Genomic DNA, 14,646 nt, shown 5'->3' on the forward strand with positions numbered 1-14,646 from the left:
GAGCACAACTCATGAGGCGTAAAAGAACTGCCTAACTGATGAGCACAATTCATAATGCCTGAAGAAACGGCCCAACTGATAAACAATGCTTATAAGGCCTAAAGATAGCCTAAACAAATGAGCAAAGTTCATTAATACTCGGATTGAAGAATTGTTCAAAAATCTATCTGGCTTAAAGAGTTACTCGAAGAGCTGCTCGGCTCAAAGATGCTTAGCTTAAAGAGTTGCACAAAGAGTCTTTCGGCTTAAAGAGTTACACAAAAAGCTGCTTGGCACAAAACTACTTACGGGTCGCTCGAAGAGCTAATCGGACTGAAGCTGCTCGGCTTGAAGAATTACTTAAAAAGCTGCTCGGCTTAAAAAGTTGCTCCAAAGATCTACTTGAAATGAAGCTGCACGGCTTAAAGCACTGTGCCAAGAGCAACATGGATAAAAAAAAAAAAAAAAACACCTCAAAAAGTTACTCGAATTTTGCACAAAGAGCTGCTCGGATTAAAAAATAGCTCGAAGAGCTGCTTATATTTTAGGCAAAGGAACTGCTCGGACTATCCAAAAAAACTATTCGGAAATACATTAAAGCATTATATAGAAAGTGATCTGGCATATAACTAAGCGGCTCGGACAAGTAGATAGCGCCGCGAATGAGCCAAGAACGGCTCATATGGAACGAAGGTGGCTCAGACGAATAGAGATCAGCTCAGACGAACCAATAGAGCCATAGACATGTCAGAAACAGCTCAGATGAGCCCATGGCGACTCGGATGAATAGAAATCCGCTTGGATCAGCCGGTAAAGTCGTGGACATGTCAGAAATAGCTCGGATAAGCTCATGGCAGCTCGTACGAATAAGAATCAGCTCCCATGAGTTGGTAGAGCTGCGAACAATTCAAAAATGGCTTAGACGAGTCCATGATGGCTCACACGAGTAGGAATTAGCTCAGATGAGCCAGCTGAGCCTTGGATGTGTCAGAAACATCTCAGACAAGCCCATGGTGGCTGGGACAAAAAATTGCTCAATGAAGTCGTATGAGGCTCGAATGAGTTGATTAGCGCTATGAATGAGCCATGAAAAACTCCGATGATCTAGTAGAGCCGCGGACGTGTCAGAAACAGTTCGAATGAGCCCATGGTGGCTCACATGAATAGGAATCAGCTTAAATCAGTTGGTAAAGTCGCAGACGTGTCAGACACTACTCGAACGAGCCCATGGCAGCTCGGATAAGCAAGAATTAGCTTGAATGAGCTGGTAGAGCCACAGATGTGTTAGAAATGGTTCGAACAAGCCCATAATGGCTCGAGTGAGTAGGAATAAGCTTGGATGAGCTAATAGAGCCTTGAACGTGTCAGAAACGGCTCGTACAAGCCTATGGTGGCTCAGAAGAATAGGAATCAGCTCAGATGAGCCGATAAAGCCTTGAACGCTTTAGAAACGGATCGTACAAGCCCATGGCTGCTCAGGCGAATAGGAATCATCTCGAATGAGCCAATGGAGCCTCGGATGTGTCAGAAACAACTCTGACACGCTCATGGTGGCTAGGACAAAAAATTGCTCGACGAAGATTTATGCAGCTCAGATGAGCCGATTAGCACAACAGACAAGCCTTGAATAGCTCGGATGAAAAGAAAGGAGGATATCTTCTGACACTTAAAGTCTCCGAACTTTGGAAACCAGTTTCGAAAATTCAAATTGTGAAGGGGAGCAATTGATATATCCCAAAAATATTCTCATTAAAGAGGATGACCGATTTTCAATTTCCTCATTAAAACACCTTCCTTAAATCCACAAGAAGACTAAATCACCCACATTGATGGGGGGAGTTACAAAACCACCCAAGTCAAAGGTCATAAAGACTAGAGTGACTCACGCTAGCACAATAATGCGCTTATAAATGTCATATAACATAGGGTCAAACTCCACTACTATAAAAGGTGGCGCGGGGAAGAGGTAAGGACATCTTATTAAAACTCATTCTTTACTGTTGCAATAAACCTTTCGACAAAATCTCTTACTTAGGCGTTGGAGCGATCCTCTTGTATACACCCTGGGTCCTCCAAGCCATTCATATTCTCTCTCTTTTTCAGGTGGTCATGATTAAAGAGCGCCTCAAAAATCATTCAATTTTATTCAGCAACAAACTCAATATTAGGCTCATGAACTAACTTGTGATTATTAGGTTAGATCATCTAATCATAGTACATTTAGAAACCAATTAAATCTATGTATTTTGGATGATTTTTGATTAATGAATATAGGTTTAAGTTAAAGTTTCTCAATGAATGATATGATTAATTGGTTGAATAAAATATGTATTTTAAATAACCTAACCTAATAATTTTTACAGAGAGAGAGAGGCTTAAAATGTGAGAAACCGTTACTAAGCATTTTGCAAATATATTGATAAAATAACCAAGAAAATCAAATGTTTTTTTGGCTATTCATAAAATATTATTTTTTAAATCCAAAAAAAAAAAATTAATTCAAGATTTTCTTCGACTATTCTTTAGACAATCAAAAAGCATATTGAATTAGAATTTCAAAGAAAAATATTTTCCATTTTTAGTGAGTTGTCTTAAAATAAAGTATGAGATGATACTAATAAAATAATACCACATAGAATAGAATTTGATACGCAAAACAAAAAAGATCTAAGTTGACTCTCACTAAACAAGGTTAAATTAAAATTACCTGCTTCCTTAAACTAAAAATTAATTTTTTGTTGCATTCAAACAATGACTAAACATCTTTTATTAAGTTATTATTATTATAAAGCATAGTGAGTGTCACGAGAAAGTTTATGAACAAAATTTTATGTGTGTGAATGGACCAACCCAAAGATATAGAAGAGGAGATTGTCAAAATTACGCATATACCCCTGGAGTACCGACGAGCAACCGTACCAAAAAATCTGCTTGGAGGGGACAGCCTTAGCTGGAATAGGAATAAAGTAATACCCGAAATAAGCATTGGAAATTGGAATGGATACTTACAATCTCAGAAAGTGTTGGAGGGTGGGATAACATTACTCCAGCTACGCAGCTATCCCCAAATTTTTAAAATTGGAATGCTCACATATGGGTACAAAATCATCAATTCCAGGCTTCTTTCGGCCTTCTTCTTTCTTTTTCTTCTTCTTCTTCTTCAAACCCTTTTCAGTATATATATATATATATTATAATCAATTGGAATTGGAATTGTATTACCCACACTCATGATTGCTATTAATATGAGGTGTAGGGTAGCAGCATGATTGGAGTTTCGTGTCCATGCGTGGGTCAATCACGTACACGAGTTTGAAGGACTGTTTGGGTGCAGGGGTAACCTTTTCCAGTGATAAACCCAACTGTACTGGAAATCTGGAAGAGAAGACCTCCTTCTCTAGTGGTGGGGAAATGCCCAAATCAAATGTCACAATCATTGTAAAAAGTTATAAAAATAAAAATTATAAATGATAATCAAAAATAAGAAATAGAAACTAAAAATAAAAATTACCAATCTATTTGATTAAATTTATAAAATTAATATAAATTAAATACTTAATTAAAAAATTTTATTTTTATCTTTAACTCAAATAATATTTTAAAAGTATGATTAAAGTAATAAAATTATAGATATATGATACACATTAGAAAATTACTATAATAAAAATAAAAATTATCATAACTATTTTGCTTAATTGTTATACTTGTAAAATTTTAATTTACAGTAAAAATTTTATAGGACATGATAATTAAAACTAGTAAAAATATTTTGTAATTGACTTTATTACTAATATTATTAATATTAATATTATTATTATTATTATTATTTGATATTTATGTATATTTTTATTTTTATTATATTTAATTTATATGATCATTTTATTTTATTTTCAATTTAAAGTGCATAAAATAACTTATTTGATCCAAAAAATTTATTTTATACACTATTAATATGATTTTCAATTGTATTCTTTTTGCAAACAACTGAAAATCAACAGTAGAAACAAAAAACTATTAATATAAATAAATATATTTTTAATTATGATATATTTCTTTGCTGTGTAGAAATAGAAACAAAAAATAAAAGACAATAAATAATATCAAATGGGCCCTAAGCTAGTTGCCCTGGGGATATTCAAACAATTTTACGCTTGGTCCATAGAATATATATTACTAATAATAAGAAAATAGTTTACAACTCAAATAATGATTTTAAAAGGACTTATTTGCACAAAATTTTATGTTATTCTAACAAGAAATATATAAAAGGATGAAATATTTTATGATTAAATTTGAAAATAGTGATTCTTTATTTATTTATTTTTTGTGATGGATTCAAAAAAGTTGTCTTGTTATTTATTTTATGGTAATAATATTTTTTTGTGCAAATTATTAAATTTTTGTATTGTAACTATTCTATTAGTTCTGTGAACCAAACTTATCTTTAGATTTTTTTAATTTATGGTTAGTTTCTGAAGGAATAGAAAGGATTAGACACAGACAGATTGTAGCAACTGGGCTTAATAGTAAAATTTTAAGATGACAGTATAATGTTTATTTTAATCAAAGGAAAAAGAATATGAAAAGTCTTATAGTTAGGTAAAATAAGTATTTAATATAAAAATTACTTAAATTAAGTATTTGTATCAATAAGTAGTGGTTGGTTTATAGTTAAATAAGTACTTATTTTATGAACTACTTTTTTTTTAAAGGAAAATAATAATCTTATGGTTGGAGAGACCTTGAATTTGAATTTATATTGGATTTGGATAATATATAATATAAAATTGTTTTCAAAATTCGTCCAAATCCATCCAAATTCAAAACAAATGTTTAAAATTCATGCTCCCAAACGCAACGTAAGTATTTTTAGAAAAATAGATTTTTTTTAATAAAAAAAGTACTTATATAAAAGTACTTATAATAAGCGATTCCATACTAGTTAAGCCGAATTGTCTCATCAAGTGGTAAGTGCGACTTGTGACTTTAGTAACCCCAAGGTCACGAGTTCGATTCTCCCTTTAAAGTTTATCTCGGTGAACTATTAGGGGTGCGTTAATGGGTGGACAGCTTTCACCCCCTATCTTGGATTTGATGTCTCACCATAGTATCCAAAGTGACGCGATAGTAGATGGAGTCCCCGAATTAAAAAAAATAAAATTAATACCATATTAAATTTAAATAAATATTTTTTTAAAATCTATAAAAGTATATTTTTATATATGTAATTTCAAACAACCCTTTTAACTGTAATGCACACTAGAAAAGTTTAGATTTTTATGAGTAATTTTCATATCTTTTTTCAAATGTTTTACTATGTTTTGACCTTTATTAAAGACTATTATTATTATTGTTATTATTATTATTATTATTATTCCATTCTTCTTTTCAAGAAATGATGAGCAGGCAGAGCCTTTTCCCAACCACACCACCTTTGGAGCAAAAGGCGCCATGCATTCTCACCAAACATTACACTGTTTAACAAACATTAAACTTGTTTCATATATTTTAAAAACATGTTGTCAGAAACATTTGGTTGTTTTCAAAACATATTTGTACTATGAAAAAAAAAAAATATGTTGCTTCATATCTTTTTAATGGATTTGAATTTCCCTACCTACCTAGCTTGACAAGATGCTCTTCCATCTTTTATATAAACAATTTGCCCTTCCATCCATCAATGCCTCCCTTTAAAAAGAAAACTATTATTGTTATTATTTTTACACAGTTGCCTTTTGTTGGTGAGACATCATAATCTGAACTTAACTAATTATATCGCAACAATGCATGCATCTCAGTACAATAATAATTTGTTCCAATTAGAAAGTAAGAACAACAGTGCTGCTGCTTGGTGGAGGATTGATTATAACATTAGTGGTTCTTATAAAAGTGCCCAACAAGTGGCCCTATCTAACATTTGTTTTATAGACTCCGATTAAATTAAGTGAATGAAAAATAATGTCTCTTAAAAAGGTCGTTCTAATGATTAGAATTTAAAACTTCGTACTTTTAAGTTTTAACTTTTGATGGGAGTGAAAGCGAGTGTGAAAGGAGAGATGAGTTATTATTAAGGTCAATCACGGGGTCCAATCATATGTTGAGTCAAGAGTTTTACTAGAAAAAATGAAAAGGAAAAGAAATAAAAATAAGAAGGGAATTCTACCATTTAAAATTTTTTTGAATATGATTAACAGTGAAGAAAAATAAAATGTTAGTGACATGTGAAGTAGAATTTTAGTCCATTGATTTTCTATATGTTATATTTTCTTTCTCATTTTTTTTCAATAACTAAACATTTTGTTTGATAAAAAAAATGAAAAGAAAATAAGAAGAAGAATTCATTTTATGGTGTTTTCTCTTTAAATCAAATACTATAAAGAATGCAAATTTTATCTAATAAAATTAAAAAATTATTAAAATAAAAGGTTAAGAAAATTAAAATTATGTTCATTATTTAATTATATATTTTATTTTCTTTTGTCACTTTCTTTGATGATCAAACATGAGAGCAGATATTTTTTATATTTTTATTTCTCTTTCCTAATTATTTTTCAAGTTTCAAACAGGATATTGATATTCCTAATTCTAAATAGGACTATATTGTTTTCATTTTAAAAGAAAATTTGCAATTCTATTACTATTAATAAAATAATTTCTTCTTCTTTCCCTATAAGAGTGTGGACAACAATGGATTATTCAAGGTGTGGTATCCTCAGGGTATGGTTCAGGTGGTAGTGCGGGCTGCAGGAGTGTCTCTCACGAGGTTAGGTGTTCAAACCCTCCCGGGTTCATTTTCGCCCCTGGATTCCTGAAATTTACCTCCCTTTGGAGTTGTGTGGTCAACTTCAAGGGGCGCGGGATTAGTCACGTGGATCGTAAAACGGACACGTGGAAACCCGGTGCGTAATCCAAAAAAAAAAAACAATGGATTATTCAGGCTTGGAAAATTTAGGGTGTACTTCAGGAAATCACTCTAATGCCTAAGTTAGGAAATCTGGAAGGATCATATATTTGCAATAGCAAGAATATGGATGAGAATGGGGCAACTAATATAACACAAAAATAAGGTCCCCATTGAACTCAATAATATTGTAAAAAATACCAAAAAAATAAGAGAAACCGACATTAACATTCTCTAGTAAATGTTCCTAGTCGAAATGTAACTTTCACCATCCTAGTAACTACCCATTAAAACATAAATCAATGAGGGCGCAACCCTAGTGCCTATAAAAGGATCCCAAAATAGAGGTAAGGGGATCCTATTCTCATCCATATTCTTACGATTGCAAATATAAAGTCCTTTCAAATTCCCTAATTTAGGTATCAAAATAATCTCATTCTCATTCATATTCTAATTTACTGTTGCAAACATAAAATCTTTCCAAATTTTGTAACTTAGACATTTGAGTAATATCCCAAAGTACATTCTAAATCCTCTAAACCTTTTTTTCTTAATTCTTAGAAAGTAGTCAAGGTCATGATCGATTCGACTAATCTAACCTATTTCTGTCCACAACAGTTTGGTGTCGTCTATGGAAACATTGCAAAGGTTGAACAATAATAGTTATGACTACCTTCTATAATTTTGATTTTTAACATCATTTTAGAGATCAATCACCTTTATCAATTCAGTCAATGCAACTTGACGTCTTTTTACAAGGACAAATGATACCAATGAAGTAATTTTTGGTCTTTTAAAAAAAGAATGAAAGAAATATTTGGAGTGCTTCTACAATAAAGAATGATTATCTAGAACAAAGAATTTAAGAATGTTTCCTTTAGATATGTCACCAAAAGGTAAATCCCCAATCCATTAGGAATTGACTTTGAAGATTTCAAATCCATTAAGAAAGAACCATTGGGTCTTGAAGATGCAAATATCGTTAGCATTTGAGGGTAAGTTTTTTCTTTAAAAAAAATTGTTCAACTTATAAAAAAAAAATGATGAAGGTTTGCAATCAATTTATGTCATATGAATTCAATGTAATTTAGTTATAATATTATGAGATATTCTTTTTTTTTTTTTTGGTTAATATTTGAATGCAGAAGAGTAAGCCCGCTTGCTAAAAAAGCTCAAATGATGAGTTTTTCTTATTAGGTATGAAAAAAACTCATATGATGAGTTCTGTTAATGAGACATGAAAAAAAAAACCCAAATGATGAGCATTGCTCACGAGACACAAAAGACTTAAAATGATGAGCACTGCCCATGAAACATGAAAAAAGCCCATACTCTACTCATGATGCGCGAAAAAAAAAAAAAAAAAAAAAAACCCCTCATATGATGAGCCCAAAAGATTCTGCTTATGAGGCACAAATAAAGTTAAAGTTTGCCCAGTCAAAAAAGGAGAGAACCTTATTCGGCTTGAATGAACTTTACTTAGATGATGTCTACTTTGTTTAAATAATGCCTATTCAATTCAATCATATCCCACCCAGTCAAAGGTAAACGAGATTTATTCAACTTCACATATATATATAAAATCTTAAAACTACTCTTAAGTTAAAAAAAGTAATTTCTAAACTCAAGGGTGGACAGCAACTAATATAACATAGAAATAAGTTCCATGTTAACCTCATTAATGTTGTGCAAAAGATCCGAAAAAAAAAAAAAAAAACTGACATTAACATTCCCTAGTAAATGTTCAAATCCACACAATTTAAATCCAAACATTGAATTCTCTGCTCCCAAATGAACTCCATCTTTTTTCTCACACAATGAAAAAAATAAATAAATTTGTGTCTCTCTTTTTGTCTTTTCACTTGCAAAGTTAAAATTAGGGGGGGGGGGGGGGTTAAAATTATCATTAGGATATTAAAAAAAAAAAAAAAAAGCAAAGCGTTAATGGTATTTTTTGAAGTGCTAACAACATCTCTCAAAAAAATAAGATTCAGGTTTACTCGGTACATAGTATATATTTGATAAAACTAAGCAAGGAAAGTCTTATCACATAAGTTGCCCAATTCTTATTTACTTGGTATAAGGCTCGCCAATCTCTCACCCCAAAACCAATCTCTCACCCCCAAACGTACCACCTAGCAGTGACTGAAATAAAATAACCAGAGTACCCCCTACATTTTTATTTTCCTAATTATATTTTAGCCTTTAAGTATATCGTGATTCTTTGTATATAAATGAAAATCTAAACATAAGACAAAATAATTAACATAATCAGCGCAATTTAGTTCAGTCATTTTAGAAATCTTAGTTACCAAACAAATGCACCCATATTTCACAAAAGTCGCACCAACTTGCACTCTACTAATTGAAATGTGAAAAGAAACATAGTTATTTGTACATCATTCATTGGATTTGGGTGTTGACCTATACACCTCTTCTCTTTTTAGTCTCCAGATTTCACATTAGGCCCAAGCTATACAATTAATCTGCTATTTCATATTCCTTTCCACTTTTTCTGAGGTAAAAACCAGAAAACTCCCATACCTAAATCTTAAACTTTTAACGGTCGAGATGTCCACTCGGACCAAACCCTATACACTTCACAACACACATACATCCCTCTGTACACAGAATTGTCCTACATTGTTTCCGCAGATGATGTCCCTACAACATAATTCGGGCAGTCTGATTAAACCTTCCCTCTTGATCTCTCTGTTTTGATTTGATTTCTTCAGCGCAGCGCAAAGTCCTCTCTATGTGATACCCTCCTCCGATGCTCACTTCCCTTTCCAGATGACAACAGTAGCTCTCAAACACACTCACATTCACATGCAACTTGAATCCCATCAGGAACAGATATTCAAATTCCAATCTGTTCATTTCTTCCGTTGTCAATCCCCCAACTCTTGCAAAGTATGAATTCCTATAATTCCTGCACCCAGAAGAAAGGAGGACAAATTTAGCAACTCTGCAAGTGTTGAAACTTAGCGCAGCAATCCAACAAACATTTTTAAAAAGGTAATTTTCCTCTGTTTTATTCTGAAAATTGGCATCACATGGCCAATGCCCAGAACAGAAAAATGATAATTATATCAAAGCGTGGGTGCATATATGAATGCCCCCTCTACATAAAGGACAGAGTTGTACATGCATAGTGATGAACACACTTTTGTATGATGTGGCTAAGGTTGCAAGAGATGAATCAACTTTAACAGACGAAAAAAGTGTATGCTTTTATTTTTGCCTTTTTGGGGATCGGTGAGGGAAAGGTAAAAGCTGCCAAGAAGTTCTTCGAAGTGACCAAACGAGGAAAAGAAGAGAAAACAGAGAAAGAACTTACATGTCCTCAACATACTTAGAAGCCACCATGATGGTCGTAATGAGCAGCCTATGCACATTGCCGGCATTGATCCGAAACCCCGGATAAAGCTGGCAGAACCGATCAATATACACGTAGGCAACAACGTACACCGACGGCCCGGCTCTGGTGTACCGGAAAATCCTCTCCAGGTACGATTGAATTGTCAAATCCGGCGCCTCGTGGCAATCAAAAACGCGAGTCCTGGAGTCTTTTGACAGAGCCCATGCGCAATTCTTGGCGATCCTTTTGTTCCTAGCCATAGTCCTCTCAATGAGGGAAGCGAGAACTGAGATCACCAACGGGATGTTGGAGTCTTCTTGGTACGAGTAGGAGTAAACGTCAGATCGAAGCTTTCTCGGTGAAATCGCAAGAGAAGCAGAGCCCATAATTTCCAGTTTTAAAAAAAAAACAAGAGAAACAGGGAAAGATGGCGGAGAGATGGAGGAGGAGGTTAAGTAATCGGGCAGTAGAAGATGAAGCGTGTATAGTGTTCGAACTCGAGGAGATTAAACACGAGGCTTCCAGGTGAATTGCAATAGATGTCGATCACGGAGCTCCCTGTTGAAGCTAGAGAAACAGGGGAAAACAGAGAAGAGTGAAATTTGCAGTGGAAGATGAAGAGTGAAGGGGTTTGAGGAGCGTATATATAAATATATATATATATATATATATATATTAAAAAAAAAAACAAGAGGGGGAACTGGGAAGGAATGGGGATTGGAGGGGAAGGTGTGTGGAAGGAGGAATGCGATCAGAGGAGGGATGAGAGATGTGCTCTGCATAAATGGGAAAGGCAAAGTACAGAGGAACCAGCTTGCTTTTAAGATTTGTATAATGGAGGCTCTCATAATTTTAGTACTAAAATACTCGCCGACAGTGGGGTTGATTGGGGCAGGGGAGGGAGTAGATTGGATTAGAGAGAAGAGGTGAAATCAGGCGAATGTTAAAAATGGGGAGATAGTAGAAAGAGGTCATGGATGGGTCGTCGGACAGGAACAGGACGGACCCAGTGGGAGGGGGGGCAATTAAAGGGGGTTGAGATTTGTGTCAAACCGAATCCAGGGGCGACTGGTACCATTTACACGTGCGCTGCCCCATATCTTGTTTGCTTTTTGCAACTTGCCCCATGCGTGGTGAAAACCTTTCCAGGGGCAAAACAATAATTCCCTGATACTCAAGATATGTCCCCACGAAGATCGGGAGGTGCCTTCCGTACATTATATGTGTTTCTTCTTCATTAATTTTAACTCTCTCTCACTCTCTCTCTCTCTCTTTGTGGTTGAGAATAAGGCTGTGATAATAATAATTAAAATATCTTAATAATACTATATATATATATATATATATATATATATATATATAAACATATATGAATGCTATTTAAAGTGAGGTGTCTCTAATACACACAGATGCTTTCTTAATGAAACTTAAGATTTTATCCATATATGAGACGATTTTTCACGTATGGTTGATGTTTGGATAAGAATGTAAAATATGTTTAAATATGATATACCTCAAAATACCTTCATTAAAAATGATGGACTGTTTCAATTCAACCATTAAACCTCTTAACACAACCGATGGACAGATTTATTATACACATTAATAAGAGGGATGGTTACAAAATCATATTCAAAACTTTCACATAAATGTCCATAAAACCTATGTAACCTTCACAAGCACAATAATGCCCATAAATACTGGATTGATGGAGGGTTAACCTCCACCACTATAAAAAGGGACTTGGAGAAGAGGTAAGCATCTCATTCATATCCACGTTTTTCTATTATTGCAATTGATGTCCTCTCATTAGTTCCTTACTATCAGAGTAATTCCTCGGAGTACACCCTGAAACTTCCAAGTCATCCTTACTTTGTCTCTTTCAAGTGGTCGTGATTAAGGAGTAATTACCCGAAGATCTTTTGATTTTTAGGTAGCGACAGTTGACACCATCTGCGGGAACTTCTTGAGAGGTGTTTTTTTTTTTTTTTTTTTGTGATTCTCGATCATGACCACATAATACAATTCAAAGTTAGAACCTGTTGTGGGTGACCAATCACCCCAATCCATACATTCTGCACTAGTTGACAATTCTGGTGTGACGAGAGGTGAAATCCTTACATTCAAGAAAAGGATGGAAGATATGTTTAGTATGATTGTGCAGCAAACCCTAATCGAGTATAACCTAAGTCACATGAAAAGGTTGCAGTCCCACCAAAGATCGTTGATATAAGGCTTTTGATCCATGAGCGAGCAAAGAAGAAGGGGAAGATTGTTTAAATTGTAAATGCAGTTTTATTTTGATTTGGCCTGTAATATACTGCATAACATGCATGATGTGGATGATAAGCTCAAACAACCATAGACTGACCCTAGGGACCAGTACTTTTCACAGAAACTCTTTTCTTAAATTAACTAATTGGTTAGGGTCAAAGATCAAGGCTAAAACAAAGTTTATAGATCGATCGACGCCAAATTTTTGGCTTAATTCAAAAGCTTTAACCGTAAGGAACCGGACAAGGACCATAGCTGACCTTAGGGGCGAAATTGGAATTTCACTTGCCTCGGTCGACCGACCATTGCAAGGTCATTTGATCTCGGTCGACCCAACTAAGAAGTTGACCAAAGTCAAAGTTTCGGTTGACTGAACCTTTAGCAATATTAATGCCTCGATTGATTGAACCAACCAGAAGTCAACATATTGACTTCACTCGGTCAATCATTCTGAAATGAACGTGTCTTCTACAGTCGACCGAACTCACACATGTTTGATACCCAACTGTTCGGCCAACCAAGCTTCTAGTTCATTTGTGATTGAGTCGACCGAACCATATAAATAATAGATTGAATTTCAAATATAGTCGACCGAACCTCGAACATTTTCAAAATCGCTTTAATTCAGTCGACTATATCTGTAGTTCAAAAGTTCCTCGGTCATCTGTACTTATTAATATAGTCGATTGAACTTAAAATATAGTCGACTGAAACTCTCAAGTTGTCATATTTTTAATCGCAGTAAATCAGGGTTAATTTTCATTAAACTCAATTAAACAAATGTCAAAATACTCTTGATGTCCCCAACTGTTATATTTTTTCCCAACTCTATATATACTCCCTTATTTGTCATAATTATAAAGTGATTACCATATAGATTAGCAAAATTTCTCTAAAAATTTCACTGAGTGAAATCTTTCATACTCCTACTATTAGCTTTGGTGTATTCCCAGGAGGGGGGTGAATTGGATAATTAAAATTTCCTAGGTTGATTTTAATTCCTCAATCTGTAATTCCCAACCTAGGGTCTGTATAAGCACATACCAATACCTCAAGAGAATAATACTGAGCAGATATATATAATAGATGCAGTAGACTCAGTATTTCCAAATCATTCATAGTATTTAAAGTATGCACAACATTCATATAACTATTTAAATATAAACATACATGTGCATAAATTAAATTTCAGAAATATAAAGAGAGAGAGCCGACACAGGATATGTTATCGGGGTTCGGCCAACTATGCCTACGTCCCCTCCTCTAAGTCGCAAGTCTGAGAATTCCACTAATGTTTATTTAATGGGTGGAGTGGCACCGGTTACAATCAGGTCAATTAGTAGGGCTGAACTCAACGTACACCTTACCAGGATGGTGCACCTAACTTTCCTAACTGGGTTTAAGCCAATCCGGGGCTATTTACCAGGGCTAGTCTCCCCCTTCAGGCCCACACCTGGAATACAACGAATGTAATACAAATTTTGCATACAAATAAATGCTTCCTAACTAAGTAGACATGTACCACTACCCATAGTATAATCAATGCACATCAACAAGATAGGATCTATAAGCTCGGTGCTCTAGGTGTGCAATCAACACTCAAAGTTATGTTTATAGTCCATCAAGCACAAGAGTGTGTTCTGGAACTATCTTTGAAAGTATGTATCAATATATCTCAATCACAGGACTAGTGTAGAGACCCAAAGAATTATACTAATTAAATAATAAAAGAGGGAGAAAAAGGGAATTTTAAAAGGGGTCACGGCAGGATCTCGTCAACGAAGCGGCTTATTGGGATCGTCGATGGGGACACATGTCTCATCGACGAGGAATTACCAAGAGGGCTATTTCAGGGCCTGAAATTCATTGACGAAGGTTATGAGTTCGTTGATGAACTCCCTTCTTGACCTCGTCAACGAAGTGACGTGTCTCGTCGATGAAGGCCGATGTATAAGTATGCCAAATTCAGATTTTAGCGCAGAAAACTTAACTCTTTCTCTCTCTACATTTCCATCCTCTCTACCTTCTCTCTAAGTTTTTGGCTTAGGTTTTCACCGGTTCAATGATCCAAAGCCGCCACACTACTCCTGAAAAGATTCTCTTCATATTTGTTGGAGTAGATCATTGGTTA

At 34.4% G+C, this 14,646-nt stretch overlaps 1 protein-coding gene across 1 annotated transcript; it reads right to left on the reverse strand.

Moving 5' to 3' along the window:
- Positions 1-9,210: 9,210 nt before the first annotated feature.
- On the reverse strand, positions 9,211-11,156 carry LOC131166080 (cyclin-U2-1). Its single transcript, XM_058124321.1, has 2 exons — positions 10,221-11,156; positions 9,211-9,812 (listed from the first exon to the last, which is right to left on the reverse strand). Exons 1-2 carry the CDS (start codon positions 10,625-10,627, stop codon positions 9,545-9,547), a joined length of 675 nt encoding a protein of 224 aa, XP_057980304.1. The 5' UTR covers positions 10,628-11,156; the 3' UTR covers positions 9,211-9,544.
- Positions 11,157-14,646: the final 3,490 nt, after the last annotated feature.

Source organism: Malania oleifera, chromosome 10 (assembly GCF_029873635.1).
Source record: "Malania oleifera isolate guangnan ecotype guangnan chromosome 10, ASM2987363v1, whole genome shotgun sequence".
NCBI lineage: Eukaryota > Viridiplantae > Streptophyta > Magnoliopsida > Santalales > Ximeniaceae > Malania > Malania oleifera.